Raw genomic sequence first — 21,217 nt, forward strand, 5'->3', positions numbered from 1 at the left:
AAGCTTGCCCCTCCTCTGCTCACCACCTGGGACACAGCCCCTCAAGTCAGGCTCCTCCTTGCTCCCCCATACCATACCTGCCACTTCCCTTTGATAGGTCAGAACCAGGACCTGAGGCGAAGGCCAGAACCCCGCTGGTCCTGGGCTTCACTGAAAGCCAGGATCATGAGTGCCCTTCTCTTGGGAGCTCAGCCCATAGGATATGCCAGGGAAATGTTTCCACAGATTAGTGCCTCCAGGGGTGGGTCAGCAGCAGCAGGTGGCAGGAACAGGACAGGGGAGGGAGCAAAGACCAGGGAGTCCTTGGGAGAAGCCCAAGGATAGTTTTCTTCTCTAGGCTCCAGCCTCCAGAACCAGGAGGCTGCCTCAGTTTCACTTCTCAGTGAAAAGCCCCCTGCCTCAGTTTCACTTCTCAGTGACCACTTGATGCCACATAGCCCGCTTTATTTGGCCAGGTGTTGTGGTAATTACAGTAGTATCACAATATAACTAAGTTCTGCTCTAGATTAGAATAAACGGGAGGGCAGGGCGAGGGATGCAGGGGCAGGAGAGGAGAGATGAAGGGCCAGCTAAATAATCCAAGGGAAGGGGGAGGAAGAGAAAGGAAGTTACAGCAAAAAGAAATTTGTAAGTGATGGAGAGGGCAGCCTGGCAAGCATGCTCTAAATTAAACACTTCTAGAAGGTAAAAACAGTTGAGATTTTCTAATTCTTTGTTTGTCAAGTCAGGCCTTAACAAGGAGCAGTTAAATAACCCGTATAAGACAAACAAGCCCAGTAACTTCTAGGATACTGACAAGGCAGTAAATGTTGGTCAGCCAAGGGATGCAGATGTTTGGAGGAAGGAAGAAAAGAGGTTCCTGCCAGCCCTTCTCTACCCTTGGCCTTGTTCTTTGGTGATTTCAGGAGTGAGTAAGGCAAGTGGGTGATGGATCACAATGTGGTTTTGACCCAAAGTTTCATCGACATTAGCTTTGCCCCGGGTAGGCACGGTTAGTCCAGCTGGCTCCTCGACCTCATAGTTCGTGCAGGTGAGGAATTGGCTCCTGGTATGTGTCAGCATTCTGGATAAACTCAAAGATGAATTTCACCTGGGTCTCATAGGCTTGGACTGAGATTTTCTCATTGATTCCATGGATGCTGAGTGAGAGATTTTGGGAAAGAGAGGAGAGAGCCAATTGCTGTAGAACAAGTGCTACTACTGAGTACCCCCTACCTCACATCCCCTGAAGCCACTGGCCTTTGAGTCTCTAGGGGGTAAGAAGTGGGCAAGTGGGGGAGGCCTTTTGTAAGAAGATGACATGTAGGTCATTTCTCCAGGGTCCCGGCCCATGGCAAAGAAAAAGTGCAGGAATATAATAATAAAATCCTGGGGAGTTCACATTTGTTTCCTGCTCTGAAATCTATGTGATACTTTCCCCTCAGAGGGGAAATTATCTTTTTAATTCTATTTCTCTTAGGCCAGAGTCCCTGGCCCCTACATTACTAGGGACATAAAAGGAAAGGGAGGTGACTGCTCAGGGTCCCTGTGGGGCCTCTACTTCATCTAGAAACTTCCCATCAGATCTTGTGCTCACAATGTGCCTCCACACACCACACATGTAAGTAACCTCAAAGATAAAAGAAATGAAGAGTAGCAACCTGCTACCTCAGTTAAAAAAAAACAAGCAAAATCCGTAAAAGCTGTTATTAAGATCTATCAAATATGCTGAAGAACCCACAAAGTAGTAATTCATACATAGCAGTTAAAATTGGTGATCATGTCTTAGATTCCTATAGTATATTTTTTTCTGAGAATTCAAAGCATGTGTCCACCTTTGACCTATATGGGTCTGCATTTCACTGAGTGGTAATTGAGAAATCTGGAGTCTCCTTTTTTAGGGGAGAAAATGAAGTCCAGAGGGTAAGTATTCTTCCAAAGGGAGGGATCATACCCAAAGGTCCTACTTGCATCAGGTTCTTTCCAATCATCTGATTATTTACATCCCAGAGAAACAGTGGCCAATTCCCATACATTCTGGAGTGGCAAGACTCTGGCAATGATGAAAGTTGGCCAGTGGGTTCAATAATGTCTTCATTTTTGTTTGTGCAAACCCTGGCTTCCCCCCATTCTGTGGACTGGTAGGAGAATGGGGTGGGGATAGGTCAGATGTATCTCCTCCTTCACCCTTCCTGTTCAAACTTGTTCCACTCACCTACGGAAGTCCTGAGGATGCAGGTAGACGGGGTTGAACCGGTAGATGCTAGTGGTGAGGTTCGTATAGTGTCTGCTGTCTGTGTTGCCAATACAAATACCTACACAGGGAAAATCAAGAGGAATGGGGCTTTATGTGAGCCATCAAGCCAAGGTAGTGATTGGAGGTGGGTTGACTGGAAAATCATAAGAACGTCACCTGGCCCCTCCTGGGAGCCTGCAGCTATGAATTTTTGTCCTTCAGGCTACCCATTCTCAAAACCTTAATAAAACACCATTTCAGCCAGAAGCATGAAACCTCCTCCCAAGTGTATTAGTGAGTTATCCCTTGAATGATCCAGACTGAAGTGTCCTCTCTCCATGATGACCAGGGAGGCCAATACCTTCATTTTATACCCTTAGCTGGGCTATTTCAGAAATCTAGCTCTCCAGAAATCTAGATATCAGTTTTTTATTGCCTTGGTTCTCTTTATATCACCCTAGATCAGAAATAAACACCTTCCAGGGAGCTTTACTGCTATAAAATGCAGTCCTCTTAAAGCAGAACACAATTTCCTATTATTTTCATCCTCTGAAGGCTGACTTTGTCTTCTAAAAATCAAGCTTCAGGTTAAGGAAGTCCCAGGATATTCTCCAGTATCATGCTCTCTTGAAGGTAGTAGCCACTCACCCCACTCACCAGCTAGGGCTAGGACTTGTCCTCACTGGGAGTGTTCTCTGAGAAAAGACCCCCTCAAGCACCAATTAAAGAATGGTGGGATGATCTGAGATGTTAATTTGTGTTTTGTTCCATTTTCCACTCCTGGTTTCCAATGGGTAACTATGCCCTTGCTTTGGGGGTTTCTACTAGTTGATATCTGCCTATCTTTTTTCTGTAAAGATCTAACTCTGTTAATGAGATTATGGTGGGTGCCCCAGAAGGGAGAGAGTAGTGCAGAAAGCTTTTGAGGGCCAAGAAAGAAGAATCAGGGACCTAGAGGGCCAGGGTCCCTGGATGGTGGAGACCCAGGCCCTGCTCTGTGGCAGGAGTCTGAAGAGGTGGCAGGCCTCAGAGGGGATGGCTGCCTGGTATGTTCAGGGAGGTGGGTCTTAGGTCTAGAGTTAAAGATCCCACTCTCCAAACAGGCCAGGGAATCAGAGGAAATCTCCAACTTGAAGTGACCTTCTAGCTAGGCAATGGATGTCTGAGGTAACTGCAAGGACCGATGACCACTGGCCGAGGGGCTCCCGTGCTATGCTGCCACCTAAGATCTCGAGGGCCCGATACAGAAGGAGGGTGGTGGGGTGGTGCTTGGAGGCCTCAATAGCTCCGGAGGTTGAATTTCCTGAGGAGTGGGGCTTAAAGCCAGATTTAAGTTGATTAAAAACCAAGGCTGCCATTTTCACATCTGAGTTTATGGATGCAGAGCTTCACTGTATGCGCTCCTACAGGCCCATGCCCAGCACAGAGGCAGGGCTGAAGTATGCACCTAGAACATGAGGGAATCCAGGGCACCTGGCTGGCTCAGCCAGTTAAGTTTCTGATGCTCAACTCTGGATTTCTGCTCAGGTCATGATCTCAGGGTCCTGGGATTGTCCCACATCGGGCTCTATGCTCAGTGCAGAGTCTGCTTCTCCCTCTCCCTCCCCACACTTGCTATTGCTCTCACTCTCTCAAATACATAAATAAAATCTTAAATGAAGGAATCCATGATTAAATCTAGATTTAAAAAAACCTGGACACAAGGCTTAGCATTAGAGCATTTTCTCCTTACATCATGGACCAGAGATCCTCAAACTGCAGTTAGCCATCAACTAGTCTCAGAATCCTCTGGGGGAATTTGTTAAAGAGGCAGATTCCAGGGTGCTCTCCAGATCTGGTTAGCTTGAATCTTTAGGAGTAGGTTCAGATAATCTGCACTTTAGTGAATTCCTTAGGTAATCCTCTTCCACTTTCAAGTTGGAGAATCACTGTCTACCCAACATAGGTTTGGAAGGCATGCTGGAAGATTAAGGAAGGGGCACAGAGGCACTGCTGCTGGAACTGGTTTGGGCTGGGAGAGACGAAGGGGGTTCATGCAAATGGTACAGGGGGGGAGGCATTTCTGAGCTCTGTTGCTGAGCTGTTGTCCCAGGAAGGATCAGAACCAGCCTAGGAGAAACTTGGCCCCTTCTGTGGCTCCTCCAGAGGAGCTGGGGGTGGGGGTCTGGGCTGACCCTGTCCTCCATGCCAGAAAGGCTGGTCTAGGTTAAGCTAGGACCCAGGCATGACTGACCTAATTTATTGTTTCTGCTCTTTTCCTGTTTGCTTTCTGACTTCCACTCCAAGGGGAAAATACAGTTCCAGTTTCATCACGAGGGGAAGCAGCCAGATGTTTCCAGGCTGAACAGCTGGGGTGGAGGTGGGGCAGTAGACATTAGATAGGAAACAGTTCCAGCCCCCACCTCCCTCCAGCCACAGCTGATGAAGTCATTACCTGGGGCAATAGTGTTGACTTCCGGGAAGATGGACTGTATGGTCTGGCGGAGCAGCTGGTAGCCCAAGGCCTGATGATCAGAGGGGCTGACAGGCAGGGGGTCAAAGGCAGTCAACACGTGGAACTGGACCCGGTCGTCAGCCACAATGTTCTTAACGAGTTCTAGGACCTTGAGGGAGCAAACAAAGGGAGTTTGAGTTCTTAACTATCTGCTGTCCAAGTACTATATGAATTGAAACAGTCCTGATTTCTCTCCAGGAAGGCAGAGCCTTGGGGGTTTACAGGGGAGCTCATTTTTGCCCTGGGACCTCAACTTCAGTTGACTGGCTGTAGTAGAGAGAAGAGGTGGGTCTTTCTGGCAAGGGATCTACAGCATAGTAGGTTTAGGTTAAACATTCAGGAGGCTTGCCTTATGGCCTTGAGGCAGGTGGGGAATTGGAGAAATCAGGAAATTGTGTGTCCTTCCTCTTGGGCTGAGTCATGGGCTAGGTGGAATGCAGAAGACACCACAGGAAGCGGGGAACACAGACATCTTGAGGCAGGCTGATCGATGTGATGACCTCACATCAACCTGGGAGTTTCAGACAGTTGAGGAAAGGGTCACGCACTCCTCTTTCTCCTCTCTGGGCATCCCTGCTTCCTGTTTGTAACCAACTGCCCTGGAGCCAGGAAGATGAGCTCAACACAGGCAAAAAGTCAGGAGTTGGGGGGACTGGTGTTCAAGTTTTCTCTTTGCCTCTTTTCCTCAGGAAGGAACCTGAGGAAGCTCCTAGAAAATTCAGTCGGAAACCACTAGAGCTGGATCCAGCACAAGTCCTGGTCCCAGGCAGGACGTAGACCAGACCCTGAGGATCAGGTCCCATGGAGACATGTGGAAATGGACTGGGAGGCTGGCTTAGAGTGGCCCCCAAGCCTACCCTGCCACCCAGGGAAAGCCCCAGCACTGGTCTCAACCCATCTGATCAGCAGGTGCTTTAGAACTGCCTCTGCCTTAGAAAGGGGGGTGTCCCATAGCTGAGGACCACTCCTATGGGGGGCATTAACTCAAGAGTACCTCTTTTTATGGCAGTGTCACCTAGAAACATGCTAGGAGTGGAGACTGGAAAGGAAACGAGGCCTATTTCTGGCTTAAAAACCACCATTGAGCCAAACCAAATTCCTTGCTTTTGGATTAGTTGGGGGTGGTGGTGGTGGTGCATAACTCACTTATCGGAGCTTATTTTCATTCCAGCATGTTTGCCCTAAACCCTCTAATTCAAGAATTAGTACATAGTCTTGCTATATCTTCAAACAACTGGCAGATTCCTAGTCATCACCATAGAAGGTGGGGGTTGGGACTGGGCCTGCTATCCCAATTTTTTTTTTTTTTTTTTGTTATCCCAAATTACTTGAATACTCCTGCCCTCAGAAACTGAAGAGGGCACACAGATAGGATCCCCCCTCAGTTGGAAGCCACAAGAGCTCAGGTTTCCTGCTAACTCACAGGCCAGGTTCTGATGCAAGAGGAGGGCTACCTCACTTCTGTGTTTTCCGCCCCAGGAACATAAAAGGCATGCAATGAATGTTGGATGCAAGAAATTTAAAAGATATGAACTAATAAAAACAGTGGGAGTTATCTCATGAAGTAACTGTATAATAGGATTGTACAGTTAATGTCGCTGGGCTGAGTACCTGAACCTGGTTTCTCACAAGGATGATGCTTCACTACCACCAAAGCACATGCAGGTTGAGGTGGGGTGGAGTAGGGCCTGAAAGAGGATGGTGTTCATTAAGATGGACTCCTTGGATTCCTTCCATCACCTTGGTGGTGGTGGACTTTGAGCAGAAATTCAAAGGAAGGACATGAAACAGATGGAGAAGAGGCAAGATCTGATCAGGGGGGCGGGCAGGCACAAGAATCGAGGAGTGACAGCACACTTCGTGCCGTGGACAGCCACTTATAGTTGTGTGACCTTGAGCAGGCTCCTTAACCTCTGTGTCTCAGCATGCTCATATGTTAACATAAGGATAACAGTAGCACCTGCTTGGGAAGGTGGTTGTGACCACTACTGGAATTAGCATATGTCACGTACTTAGGCTGGTTCCTGGCACATAGTAAACACTCAACATATGCTAGTTATTGCTTAGAATAGAGGAGCCACCCTGGGCAATAATCAGGGGCACAAGGATGGGATTCATGAATGGTAAGAGGGACCTCAAAGGTTACTTTAGAGCACATCAGTCTCATCACTCTGAGCTTCTACAGCCCTTACAGCACATTACCATAATGTTACGATTTTTCCTCTGTTTTATGTGTAAATATGTTTTTCCCTCAAGTGAATGATAAATGTGTTGAAGGCCAGGATAAGGGATACCAAAAAAATTGGCAAGGTCTTTAGAGTTAGAGTTAGCAAGTCCAGCCTCCATCCTGTGGTAAGGCAAGGCCTCTCACTAATGCCCAGGACAGACTGTCATCCAGCCTGGGCTTGAATACTTCCATGGCAGAAGGCTCACCACCATGCTAAGTTACAATCCATTCTGCTTTTGAGCAACTTGGCTATGAATGTCTATAATGACCTGATGTATGGCTTCCTGTAGTATCTCACCCCTCTCCCCCTTCCTTTTTTTTAAAAAAAGATTTTATTTATTTATTCATGAAAGATACAGAGAGAGGCAGAGACACAAGCAGAGAGAGAGAAGCAGGCTCCATGCAGGAAGCCTGATGTGGTACTCGATCCTGGGACTCCGGGATCACACCTTGAGCCAAAGGCAGATACTCAACCGCTGAGCCACCCAGGCATCTCCCCCTCCCCTTTTAATTTGATATATTTTTATATCCTCCACAGGCTATGGTATATATGAGACATACCATTTCACCTCTGTTGAGACTAGAGGCCAGTGCCCTTACTGCCATTCCCAGATCTTTGTTCTATGTCGGGTTGCAGGGTAAATGTCGCCTCAGAGGACTGACTCGCTGTTCCATGCCTACCCCACAATCACTTTGTGACACATCATCCTATGATTTTCTTTTTTTTTTTTTTTTTTTTTTTTAAAGATTTTATTTTTTAATTCTTATTTATTTATGATAGTCACAGAGAGAGAGAGAGAGAGGCAGAGACATAGGCAGAGGGAGAAGCAGGCTCCATGCACCGGGAGCCCGACGTGGGATTCGATCCCGGGTCTCCAGGATTGCGCCCTGGGCCAAAGGCAGGCGCCAAACCGCTGCGCCACCCAGGGATCCCCATCCTATGATTTTCTTTATGGTACTTACCTCTTGAAAAAATCAACTTGTTCCTGTATTTGATCACTTGCTTATTGCTGTCCCTTACCCATTAGAACATAAGTGCCATCAGGATAGGAATCTTGTCTGTCTTGTTCACCATTTTCCCAAGCACTTAGAAGAATGCCTAGCCCATAGCAGCCACTCAGTAAACACTTGGTGAAGCAATGAATGAAGAAAGGAAGGAATCTTTGGTACAATACTCTATAGAGAGGTGGACGTCATCCACCCTCTGAGAAGCTCATGACCATCCAAGGTGCCATATTCCCCAACTCTCCTTCTAGTGGGGGCTTCCTGAAACATCTTCTAGTGGCCTGATTTTTACTCCTTGAGGCCCATTCAGGACGAACCTTCTACAGGGTAGTCTATGACATTTCTGAAGACTGTTGCTCACACATAGGTGATGGAGACCTCTCTACACCCACAACATGGGAGAGACCACTTAGAGTTGGAGGAAGACAGTTCTGGGAACTGTTCATGCTCCCACAGGATCCAGCCCAGCAGTTCCAGCCCATGGAACTTGATGATGGAACTGGGCACGAGGCAAGGGAGGGATCAGAACCAAAGGATGCTGCATGCTTTTGGATGCTGGACAGGTGGGCAGGATGGGCCCGGGGCTTTCAGGGATTTCATGAGATAGACTGGGAAGGAAGGCCACTCTGGTGGGGAATAGACAGGAGGGAAGAGTGCCAGAAGCTGGGGAGATGAAAGCCCCAGCTGGTGGAAAACAGCCCTTGGAAAGGGCATGGAGTTGGAATGAGGCTGGAAAAAAACTGGTAGAAAGAAGTTCAATGGGGGGAATTCAGTGATTTCCTGGCCCCATGATCCTCTAGGGAGAGGACAAAGGTTGGCACTCGATGAAAAGCAGTGGAGCCCAGGGCTCACACCGGTCCCAGCTTCCCCAGAATGCTGGGTGATGCTGGGCAGGCCATCAATCCATCCCCCGCCGGCCCCCCTGCAGTGAGGGGTGTGCCTCCCACCCTATGTGAGAACAAACAAAACCCTCCAGGGGGAAGAATTTAGGGAGAAAAGACCACAGAAGTCTAAGTGTGGCTGACCCTCGAGGATCTGCATCAGAGACTCAGGGAATACCACCTGCCCTTAACCCTGCTTAATTCTGGAATGTTATTAGTCATTCGATAGTTGTTGGGTTGCCTCTTGAGATCATTTTTTTGAAGGATTACATTTGTCTCCTGAACTCCTATTTAGCTCAACCTGCTGTTTAAGTAGCTAGCCTTTCCTGCAGATGCCAAACATTCTGCACCGTGTCTGCTCAATCCTGTACCTTTCAGCTCACGTGTCACTTCCCCGGGGAAGCCTTATCTGACCCTATCCGAGGTCTGGTTCCCCCTTACATTCTCCACTAGAACCCGGTCCCTCTTCGTCATAGCACTCATCACAGTTTGCAATTACGCACTGATTTTAATCATTTTTAAATTGATGTTTGTAGCAGGCCACTGCCAGGCTCTGTCCTCGATCCTCTTTCTTTCTAATTTTACACATTCTTCCTGTGGGATTTTATTGACTCTAGAGGTTTCATTTATGTTAACACCCCAGCCTGTATCTCTAGTTCATTCTCTCTCCAGACCTGATGTATTTATAATTGCCTATTTATAATTTATAAGCTTCTCAAACTCCTAAACCATTATATTTCTCTGAACTTGCTCTACTTTCTGAATGCTCCATCTTGGCTAAAGGCATCAGCACCTGGCCAACTACCCAGGTTAAAAACCTTGGAGTCATCCTGCCTTTCTCTCTCCCCTTACCCATGACACATTACATTCTGCTGAACCCAAGTCTCCCACCGTGGCAGGTGCCTTTCCTCACCCCATCACCACCACTCAGTCCACTGCCTGAGAAGCTCTAACAGTTTCACAACCGTCTCTTCCTACTCTGGCATTTCCTCTGCATTGCCATCAGCACCATCTCCCTAAGAACACATCTAAGGACATCATGGCCCCGTTTGAAGTTCCCTCTGTCCACAGATTAGAGCCCAAACTCCTCAGCATGGTTCACAAGGCTCTGAACCCCACGCTACTACTCCATTTTCACCATTGCCATATCTGCCTGGTCTGTCGTCCTCTTTATTTAGCCTGATTTGACCTTAGCCTGACTCTGAATACCTGGCTTCTAGCAAAGTCCTATCTGTCCTTTACATCCCCGCTTAGATTTCTAGTGGTCAGAAAAGATTTTCTTGACCCTCAGAGGTAGTGACAGTCCCTTTCTCTGCACTGGTCCTTTAGCAATTTGTTCATCCCTAATCAATTTGATTGTGGTCTGGTGTGGTGGTTCTGGATCTAGACTGTTACATGCGTAATCTTGGGCATGTCACTTACCTGCTTTTTTGATCTGTGCCTCAGTTTCCCTGTTAAATAAGGATGATAATAGGATGGTTGTGGGCTTTAAATGAGCATGCATATATCTTAGAACAGTGCCACACACCAAGCAAGCCTGTGGGACATGTCTGCTACTATTGTTATCATTTGTCAGACTCCAAGTTCCCCCAAACCAGAGATCTCCTATCCTAGCCAGATTCCTGGAAGCCTCTGAAGAAGGTTGAACAAATGTTATTGAATAAACCAACCAATGTTGGTTGAAAAATGGTGGTTGGCCAGCCCTGGGAATGCAGCTATACCCAGATCCTGGGGATCACACACATCCCTGATACCAAACCACTGGTTGGGAACAGATGTCACCTACCTCTTGGACTGTCTGTGCAGGGTGAATCCGGAGGTTGATTATGGCCTGGGCCATCGGGGGGATGACATTCATCTGGAGAGAGAATCACAAACCCTGGCCTGAGCCACATAAGCTCCAACCTCTGCCCCCGCCCCGCCCCCCCAAAGGCCAACTACCACCAGTAGAGAAAGAGGAAGCCAATTTGATTGAAAGGTCCAGGGCTTCATTTTCAGTTGGCCCTTGTCTCCTCTGGGCCCTTGACAAGTGGTTATGTTCAGAACTAGAGGTGTGTCTGTGCATTAGGCCAGATCTCCATGCTTCTTGGTCCCGGTAGGGTTTCACTGAGAACTTCTCAGAGCAAGACTGTTTTCTCCAAGACCACACAGACCTCTCTCTTCTGGCCCCATGCAGCACCACTGGCACTGTGTGCTCTGGATATGCCTCTTGCACTTTACTGCTTACTCAGGCCAGGGCACCCAGAGCCTCTGCAGGCCCCCGTCACGGTGTGTTTGAACCCCGAAGGGGATGATGATAGTGATTTCCCACTTCTAATTGCAAAATTTGATTCTGTTCTCTGCTTGATCAGGAAGAACCCAAGACTAATCAGAGAAGAGAATTAGACTCTGAGTGGATTTTTTTCCTCAGAGGCCATAATAGAACGGACTCCAACTCTGAATCTTTCTTTGAACTGGTTTGGTGCAAAAAAGCACTAGACCAGGAGCAGGAGAGCTGGGCTATTACAAATTAGCCATGTGATTTTGAATAATTATGACCTGTTTGTGTCTCTGTTTCCCGACTGGCAATGGGGATGATGGTACCAGGAGGGCTGTGAACAGGATCAAATGGAATAACAAATGTGACAATGGACAGATAAAAATTTTATGGACAGATAAAATGACATTCACATGCAAGGACACAGTATTATTATTATTTCAGTGAACACTCTAGACAGCTGGTGAAGACAGCTCAGGTCTGGCTGACACTCTGTCCAGTTAAGTTATGGCAGGAATTGAGGTGCCATTCATTGTACTCAACCTGGGCTCCAGATGACCAGACCTCCACAAGGCCATCCTGTATGCTAGGTAAAGGTGGCATTCCTTAAAGTAGTGCTGGTAGTCATTGGGAACAGTCTCACTTCTCTCAAGATTTCAGAAAGTCGTAGGCCCAAGCTAACCAGTGTGGCTGTGGCTGTGGTTTGTTCCTTTAAACAGAGATGCCCCTTAGTGGCCAATCCAACTGGAAGTAGACCAATTTGCCAAAAAGTAGTTCTTGGAAAAGAAAAATCTATCAAAGTAATAATTCACTCAAAATTTATTTCTACGAGTGAACTTCATGTTTGTTAAGACTACCCAGTATTTAGTGTGCTTTGGGAAATGACTAATATCTGCCTTTAGATGTTGTATATGTAGATTTTATAAATTGTGAGTGAGTTTCTCTCTTTTGACTCAGGGAAGCATGAAGGGAAAATACATTAATCAGTCATTAAATTTGTTAGATGAATAAATCTTCCAAAGTGTGATAAAGAGTAATCAAAAGATCCTTGATAGGTAGGAAAGTTAGAACCTTAGGCTACATGACCAAAATGCTAGGTAAATATGTAACAAGTTGAATGAGTATAGTTCACAAAAATTAACTTCCAAATAACTCCCCTTCATACTAGTATAATTTTCTTTAATGGTTTTTTTTTAAGGAGTACAGACACAAGGCAGCTGAGAGGGGCCATGGACACTCCCTAAAAGGCACATGTACAAAATCTGGCCAGCAATTTCAGAGGGTTTGTAGACCTCGGTTGGTACACTTGCTCTTGAGGATTACCCACCTGATAGCACTGTACAGTTCAGCCCTGGGCCTTCCTATTATTCAAACTATAATCAGAGAAGGAAGAAGGGGCCAGGAAATAAAGCCAAAGGATGGAGGGGCGGGTGTAGGGAGGGAAAGGTGTAGGGGATGATCTAGGAGATGTTACCTTGACTCCTGCATTGAACATGGTGAGTGCCATCGTGGTCCTGACCAGTGCATTGGTTATGTAATTCCTCTCCATTAACCTAAAGCCAAAAGACTAAGGTCAGACATTAGGAACAACTTTCCAATGTGGAGAAAGAATGGGTTGGAAGATCACCCACTTTCCTGAATCTTGAAGACCTTTAAGACTAGGAGGGACATCCTATATATGGATTAGATGTAGCATTTGGTGGCTAAGGGATGATTAGCTAAGCCAGGGAGAGGGGACTGAGTAGGTTTGGTTTGGAGGATGAGAGAGAAGAAAAGATAAAACTTTACCTGCTTACAAGGGGCCCAAACAGCCATAGGTTTCTCAAGACAATATTGGCAGGAAAAGGGAACTGAAAAGCAAAAAACCAGGTCATCAGGATTTCTGAGGGGTCAGCATAACAGGGTCACTGTACCTGAGGCTCAAGTCTTTCCCTGCTTTAGATCTGCCTCGAGGGCCCTCAGTGGCAGCCTCAAGGATGATTGAGAACCGGCTCCCGAAGGGTGCCTGGATGTGTCAGGTCTTAGGGTCTCAGAGAAGCACCAACACCCCCGGGAAGAAGTCAGATCCTATGTCTCGGCTCAGCCTCTAGCTGAAAATAGGTGAGCATGTGCATAGCACGGGTCAGCAGTGGGCTCTTCTTCTGTTCTGGAAACTACTTTTCTGCCCTTCTTTCTTTCTCTTCCACAGCTGACCAGGGGTAGTGAGGCTCCTTTCCCTACCTCATTTGCCAGTTCCTGCAATGTCGTTTTCAATGGCCCACTTCCAAACATGTTCGGCAGTGGTGTCTGCTCCAGGCTGGAAGAGAAAGGGAATTCTCAGGACTTTCCCCAACCCCAGTTAAAGATCAGCAATCTGAAGGGAAGAAGAAGGGAGACAGGGTTTTTCAGCAGGTCTGGCCAGGAGGTCTGCCATTTACCTTCTATTACCACCGATCCACCTGTTTGGAGATCTCAAAACACAAGCAGGATTACTTCTAGATGCTGTCCCTATCTACCAAGGCCAAGTTGGCACCACTCCTTGTCACCTACCACACTGTAGCAGAATTATCAGTCTCTGCTGTAACTGTGAGTTCCTTGAGGAAAGGGGCTGTCTGTTTCTTTCTACTGCTATATGCCCATCACTGGGCACAAAGCCTTAAACATTGGTAGAGAATACCCATATTTAACTGAATTAATATAGTTCTTCTTCCCACTTTGCTAAGAAAACCCAGCTGGAGGTAAGCTTTGCTGTTACAGACCTTGCTGTGCTCACCCACAGCCTGCAGCCCTTACATCCTGACCTAGCTTTTATGGGCCAGCTCTTGCTTACAATATGGGTAGATCCTTTTCTGACCCCTGACCCCTGCCTGGGTACTGGTGGCTCTGTCCTTCCTGCAGCCCCCATTGTGGTTTCTCAGCCCAGCTTCAGGGCAGGAAGCTTAGCCTCTTCAAACCCAAAGTGGGAAAGGGCCAGGTCCTCCATCCCGAGTCTGGCAAGGGAGCAGGGCCCATGTTGCTTACCGGCTGATAGCAGCTGCGAGGATGCCAATGCTTGTCTCCTTGGGGGGAGCTGAGGAGTGGCCTGGAGTCATGTTTACTTGCAGCCTGAGGTTAATCCCACCCTTCTCTGAGACTGCGATCCTGCAGCAGAGATCAGAGAGGGTCCTCCTGACTTCCTCCCACCTTGAATTATCCCATGAGCCCATGAGCCCACCTGCACAGTGGTCTGCTGGTCTAGCAGCTTGGCTTCATAATGCTTTAAAAAATCTACACTTGAAGAGAAAGGGAAGGGGGAGCCCAAAACTGGTCCGAGTTCAGGGCCAGAGGAGTAAAATAAAGAGTTGTCTCAGTATGGCTTACAGATGCCAGGCTGCGGTCATCTGAAGTGTGGTGAGAACACCTTCTAAGGTGGGGGATAGGGTACTGTACTCACATGGCAAAGGGCTTCTTGAGGTAGGGAATGAAACCATCCAAGATGAAGTTACCCTCGTCCACAATGAAGGCTAGCTTGACACCCCTTGCCTGTAGCAGGGCTGAGATCTTCTGAGCCCCATTCTGTCCTGACACCTGCAGACATTGAACCCATGGCCATTGTCCTTCTCAGACAGACCTCCAATAGCTAATGGAGACCCACTTGAACATAGCTAGGAGCTCCAGAATCTCCCTGCCCTGTCTCCATCCTGCGGGGTGAGGGAGGGAGAGGAAGGGGCCTAGACAGTCTTGCTTCACAGAACCCTGGAGAGTCACAGCTGGAAGGGCCAAACTGCCCTCATTTCACAGATGAAGTGACAGGCCCAGGGTCAAAGTAAGTGACATCACTGGAAATAAAACATTGATTCCTTGCTCCCTGTTGGTTCTCTTACTATCACACCCATGTTTCTCAGAGTGTCACTGCTGCCTCAGATAATACCAGAGAGTTTGTTAAAAATTCAGATCTATGCCTATCACTAAATGAAAGAAGCCAATCTGAAAAAGGCTATATACTGGATGACTTTCTGGAAAAGGCAAAACTAGGGACATAGTAAAAAAATCCGTGGTTTCCAGGGATTGGGAAAGGGAGAGGGGGATGAATAGGCAGAGCACAGAGGATGTTTAGGGCAGTGAAACTCCTCTTTATGAAACTATAATGGTGGATCCATGTCACTATACAATTGACCAAGTCCACAGAATGGATGCCCAGAGTAAGCCCTAATGTAAACTAGGGCTGTGGGGAGTTATGATGTATCAATGTAGGTTCTTCAGTTGTAACAAATACCCCTCTGGTGGGGATGCTGACAATGGGGAGGCTGTGCATGTATGGTAGGGGCATAAGGGAAGTCTCTCTACCTTCTCAGTTTCACTGTGAACCTAAAATTGCTCTAAAAAATAAAAATAAAAAAACCTTTAAAAACAAATTCAAATTTGTGGCACCGGGTCTGGGAATCTGCATTTTGGTCAAGGGCCTTAGATAGTTCCGGCGTGTGGATACCCATAGGAATTGGCAAACCACCACACCATATTCTGGAGGCCCTACAGCTGGGGAGCAAACTGGACTAGACTGCACCCCTCCACTCCCACCCTAAAGAGGGGTTTTAGAGATGGTTTATGGGGTGAAGAGGTTGTACCTCCTCATCATGGCCCAGAGCAATAAAGAAAGATCTTCGGGGGATGTAGTTTCTGATCAGCAGGAGCTCCAGGGCCTGCAGAATTGCCTGGGGGTAGAAGCACAAGGGAAGAGGGAATATCAAGGCATCAGTAACATTCAGCTGCCTGCATCAGGGCTGGTGGGGCTAGCTAGCATCAGGCTCTCTTTAAAGAGAACAAATTCAAGTGGCCCCTGGGGGATGGGATGTGAGGAAGCATAAGCTCCTTTACCACCTGGAGAAAAGCATAAATGTATCAGTGTCAGAGCTGAAAGGGTCCCTGGATATCACGTACTCTAGTCCTTATTTCATAGTTGAGAAATCGAGACCCAGAAAAGGATAGTAACCAAGTGATAGCTGGAACATCTCCTGAAGCCAAGGTTCTTTCTACCATAACCTCCCGCCTCCCAGGGGTCAGCAGAACATCCCCATCCTGGGTGAATCCTTAGTGCCCCAAAGCAGAGAAAACAAGGCATTGCACACCATCAAAGAGTTCTTGTTGTCCAGTGTGCCTCGGCCATGGATGAAGCCATCATGCTCCAACCCAGAGAACGGAGGCACCTCCCAGCCTTCATCAGGGGCAGGCACCACATCACTGTGAGCCATCAGCATGTAGGGCTGCAAGCTGGGGTCCGAGCCTTGGACAGTGAACAGGTGGCTGTACTCTCCTATGACTTCATGTTGGATAAACCTAGTTTTGAAAATTGTAGGAAAGACTGGAGACAAAGGGATGAAAGAGGAGAGAGAAAGTCAGATTTAACAATTTCCTTTGGTTTTCTTACGATTTGATAGAAAATGTCCACCTGTCCCCCCACCCCTTTTTAAAAAGGTGTAGTGTCCTATAGGAAGCCTTCTGGAACAAAGCCAGTCTGATTCCTGATTTGCACGGACAATCTCTAAAATTCCTCTTCCTCATATTTAAATGTGCTACTACTACGTGACAATGTGCATATCAAGATTCCATCATGGTAACAGCTAATAGATCAAGATCTGGCTTGGTCTGATCTGTAACATGCACATCACAAGTATCTGCTGCAGGACTATACAGATGACGAGTGTGTGTTAAATTTTAAATATACTAGTCCCCAATATCCAAATTACTTGGAACCAAACATGACCCTTATATTACAAAGAGAGAGAGAGAGAGAGATTAAAAAAATACTCCTGTGTGTGTCATACAGAGGGAAGATTGTTCTGTCTAGCACAAGGCCACACTTACATGTGTGGGTGTGGATTCTCTCAGGGTCAATTACTCAGGTTACAGACAGTGTTAGCGAGGGGGCCACTTGATGTGCCCAGGCCAGCTCCTCCAACCCCAGATAACTTTGGAGGGGCTGTTTTTTTCTTTTATTTAGGAGGAGGGCCTCACTACTCTCCAGGAGCTTTCCATGCAGGGAGTGGGGAGTTGCAAGTCTCCTTTTTCTTCTTGACCCATCCCTTCTTGGACTCACATGGGGGTGAGGAGCTGATATGACAGCTCAAAGTCGCTGACTGCCTCGAAACGCAGAAACGGGCCTGTAAAGAATCAGGGGAAGGGCCTGCATGGGTGGAGTGTGTACATAGGTGTGTAGGTGTGTGTATGGAGGTAGGGGTGGGAGGAGCATGGAGTATAGTTCCAGAAGCTTGCACGGGAAGAAGGAATTCCTAGTCCTATCTTTTTTTTTTTTTTCTTTTTTAATTTGAGTATAGTTGACACACAATGTTACCTTAGTTTTAGGTACACAACTTACTGATTTGACAGGTTTATCTACTATGCTGTTCACCACAAGTATAGCTACCATCTGTCCCTATACATGGCTATTAGAATATCACTGACCCTATTCTTTATGCTGTGCCTTTTAATTCCTTTCTTAGTCCTAACTTTTGATTATATATTTATTGACTGTTATATATTTAGGGCAAAGATCGGGAGAGTTCAAACTCCAACCCAACAGTGTGCCTTAGTGTTTCAAGGGCCAAATAAATCTATAGTCTCTACCCTGCCTCCATTCTGACTCTTAGAGAGCTTGTATTCCTCCCCACTGTGTATAAACTCAAAATACGCCCACAGAAATTTTTACTGTCCTCTGGTCAGTAACAAAAGAAGCTTCTTTATCACTTTGTAAGAGAACTGTGCTCCCACCCCTTTCCACAGATTGTGGCTGACCTGTACGAATGAATTCTCCAAACTCGGCCAGGGCTGTAGTGTTAATGTCGTCAGGACTGAAAGACACTGTTGGAATCTGGATGGCACCTGTCAGAGACAGAGAGCCATGGGAGAGTACAGTTGATAACAACCACTGGTTTCACCACAGCCCTCTGTGCATAGAGTTCTCTTGCGTTCATGATCTTATTGTGGGAGGCAGAACAATCCTAGGAGGTAGGCACTGCTATTTTCTCTAATTTGAAGGGAGGAAAACAAGCCTAGAGGGGTGAGGGGAGCTGCTCAGGGCTGTCCTGAAATAAGCAGCAGAAATGGGATCTATAAACCCAGGTCTTTCAGGTTTGGTTAGACTAATATGGGTCTTAAAGTCCAAGATGGATGTGGGTGGGGGGAGGTGGACAGGAGTAAATTTTGGACTTTGACCCTAAGTGGGGAGCTGCTATAAATTGTTTCTAAGCCTCATTCTGCCTCTGAAACCATTATCCTTTCAATGAACCAGAGGAGCCCACCATTCTGGGTCCCTACATGAATGAGGCTTTATGTGCAGAGAGTAGGCTTATTCCTCATGGACTGGCTCATCCAGAGTCTCGCTGATTTCTCAGCCAATGCCAGCTTTTTGGGCACATGATGCCTGGGAAGGGGTGGATATAGGAGTTCCCAAACCAACTCCTCAGTCCTCAATAATCTTCTCCACTTTACCCAGATGCCTCAGTTCCTGAATTGCTATTAGGTTTATCCCTTTGAGCCATGAAGGCTTTACACTTTTTTTTTTTAAAGATTTTATTTATTTTTTCCATTAGAGACACAGAGAGAGAAAGAGGCAGAGACATAGGTAGAGGGAGAAGCAGGCTCCCTACAGGAAGCCCGATGTGGGACTCGATCCCGGGACTCCGGGACCAGGCCCTGAGCCAAAGGCAGATGCTCAACCACTGAGCCACCCAGGAGTCCTGGCTTTACACTTTAAAGAGATTCATTATTAAATGCAAACACCAATGGGAGAGGAAATGCAATAAATTATGAGAATGTTTGATTAGATATTCCAAAACACACTAGGAAGAACAAATGCATCTAGGCAGTGCATTTGTCAAGGGTGGGCTGCTGAAAGACGAACTTAGCTCTGTAATCAGTTTTGCTCAGGATCAACCCTACATCACAGCCCACCACATAGATGGGGAAGTCAAGGTTCAGAAAGATGAATCTATAGGAGACAAACTCAAAATCTGAACTCAAATGTTTTGCCTCCTGCTCACAGTTGGAGCAGGAGGCATGTGGCTATATAGGTATATATATAGGCCGTACAGCATATATAGGCCATATAGCCATATGGTTATAAGGTCCCTACTTTGGGTTCTTTAATTAAGAAAGCTTTTGCTTTCTCCTGGGTGAAAAGACACTGGTGAGCAGCTGCCTACTGGCTTTCAGAGAACTCACTATTGTTCTATGCTTTGGGAAAGCTCTGCTCTGCCTCCAGACCAATCAATCCCTCAGGCACATGCACAATTTATATTCAATCACGAGGGCTAGCTTTTGATCCCTGCCTCTGGCAGCACATGTTTATGTAGGCAGTTTCTTTTAATTCATTATTTAATGAAAGGGGAAAAGACTGGAGCTAAGCCCAATGGTGAGGAGGATCTCATTATCCCATAGGACCTAGTACGCAACAGAACCTTTCCTCTTTTCTCCTGGAAAATGCAGACTGAGAAGGCAAATGAGTTTTTAACCTTGGTTTGAGGTCTAGGGGAGAGATGTCTTTTAATTAGAAGAGGAAATTTGGAACATCTCACGCATCTCCTGGTGGAGTTCCCTGGAGCTGGGTGGATCCTACAGGTGATAGATGTTATCACCCAGTGCTCACTCCTTGCTTGTGAGGTCCCTAGGGAAGGTCATTCAATTGACCTAAGCTTCAATTTCCCTCCACTGTAGGTAAGATTAAGATAATTTAGTCTCGGGCAGCTTGGGTGGCTTAGCGGTTGGGTGCCGCCTTGGGCCCAGGGGTGATCCTGGAGTCCCAGGATCGAATCCCACGGAGCCTGCTTCTCCCTCTGCCTCTCCCTCTGCCTGTGTCTCTGCCCCTCTCTGTGTGTGTGTGTCTCTCATGAATAAATAAAATTAAAAAAAAAAAAAGATAATTCAGGCTTAAGATATCGCGTTGATTTAACAGAAGTCAACACTTTGGACGGTTAAGGGTACAAATAAAAGCTACTGCAGGGATCCCTGGGTGGCGCAGTGGTTTGGCGCGGGCCTTTGGCCCAGGGCGCGATCCTGGAGACCCGGGATCGAATCCCACATCGGGCTCCCGGTGCATGGAGCCTGCTTCTCCCTCTGCCTGTGTCTCTGCCTCTCTCTCTTTCTCTCTGTGTGACTATCATAAAAAAAAAAAAAAAAAAAGCTACTGCAAAGCCGGGGTTGGGCTGGCGAAGGCCAAGGCAACGGGGAGATGGTGGAGCTCGGGCAGGATCCTGGCGAGGCAGGGAACACCGGAGGGCCCAGAAGCCAGCACTGGGACAAGAGTGGCGTCCCCACGCCCGGGCGCGAGGTGCTGGGGCTCGGGCTGGGGAGTGCGGTGCAGCCGCAGGTCCCGTAGTGGACCCTCTGCGGTGGGAGTGGGCGGCAGAGGGACCGACCTATACCCGAGCATCGCTGGGCCAAGGGACCCGGCTCACCTTTCAGCGCTTCCTTCATGGCGAAGCGCTCGCCTTGGTTGAACTGAGAAGGGATGTGCCGCTCCCGGCCCTTCCCTGTGGACATGGTGGAGACGCCTGGCAGCAGCACAGCCGCCAGAGCCAGCACGCAGACGCACTGCGGAGCCATACGCTCGTCTCGGTCTGCAGCGGGGTCTGCACCTGCCCCGCCAGCCCGCGCCGGTGGTCCTGTCCGCGCTCCAATTCCCGCCCCTGCCTTAGTCCCGCCCCCTCCCCAGGCCTGGCCAATCGCCGCTTGCCGGGAGCTGCGGAGCAGCCAATGAGGGGACGGCCCCGCCCAGGGCCGCAGGGCCTCTTGGGAGTTGTTGTTTCTCCCCGCGGGGCAGGCAGAAGCGGAGCAAAGGTGAGCGCTGCGGGTGCACGTCGGGCCTCACCTGCTGCTCTGAGGTTCTCAGGATCCCTTGCTCTAGGACTCGTCTCATAAAAGGGGGGAAAGGCTAAATAAAATCAGCAAAGCGTATCAGTCTTTAATCTGCTTCTCACTTCTGAAGTTCAGGGCTTGATGACCAGTCCCCCAGGTCCGGGGGTGGGGGTGGGGGTGGGGGTGGGGGGCGGAGCCTTCTGGGTCCCTGGCTTTATTGAACCTGAAATTGAGACAGTATTACTTTATCTATAGACGCTACTTTGAATGATCAGTTCGGAGGGCTTGCTCCTCCTTAGGAATTCGCTGGAAGTGTTTCTGATATTAATGT

General features: G+C 47.7%; 1 protein-coding gene across 1 annotated transcript; it reads right to left on the reverse strand.

The window, feature by feature from the left end:
- Nucleotides 1-680: 680 nt before the first annotated feature.
- PM20D1 (peptidase M20 domain containing 1) lies at nucleotides 681-20,715 on the reverse strand. Its single transcript, XM_038586057.1, has 13 exons — nucleotides 20,487-20,715; nucleotides 17,827-17,913; nucleotides 16,164-16,396; nucleotides 15,663-15,749; nucleotides 14,492-14,625; nucleotides 14,080-14,199; nucleotides 13,300-13,375; nucleotides 12,868-12,929; nucleotides 12,554-12,632; nucleotides 10,609-10,680; nucleotides 4,650-4,818; nucleotides 2,195-2,294; nucleotides 681-1,139 (listed from the first exon to the last, which is right to left on the reverse strand). The coding sequence occupies exons 1-13, from the start codon at nucleotides 20,632-20,634 to the stop codon at nucleotides 1,016-1,018; spliced, it is 1,491 nt and encodes a 496-aa protein (XP_038441985.1). The 5' UTR covers nucleotides 20,635-20,715; the 3' UTR covers nucleotides 681-1,015.
- Between the last annotated feature and the right edge of the window lie 502 nt (nucleotides 20,716-21,217).

The sequence above is a fragment of the Canis lupus genome, chromosome 38 (genome assembly GCF_011100685.1).
Source record: "Canis lupus familiaris isolate Mischka breed German Shepherd chromosome 38, alternate assembly UU_Cfam_GSD_1.0, whole genome shotgun sequence".
NCBI lineage: Eukaryota > Metazoa > Chordata > Mammalia > Carnivora > Canidae > Canis > Canis lupus.

What these genes read in the sequence shown, in the direction of transcription:
- PM20D1 (XM_038586057.1), bottom strand. Translation starts at nt 20,634, where the DNA reads ATGGCTCCGCAGTGCGTCTGCGTGCTGGCTCTGGCGGCTGTGCTGCTG. An exon ending in CTCGCAGCTGCTATCAGCCG is followed by an intron (nt 13,376 to 14,079) that starts GTAAGCAACATG and finishes TTTCTCTTCCAG; the next exon opens with CCTGGAGCAGACACCACTGC. An exon ending in CATCCTCAGGACTTCCGTAG is followed by an intron (nt 1,140 to 2,194) that starts GTGAGTGGAACA and finishes TCTCTCACTCAG; the next exon opens with CATCCATGGAATCAATGAGA.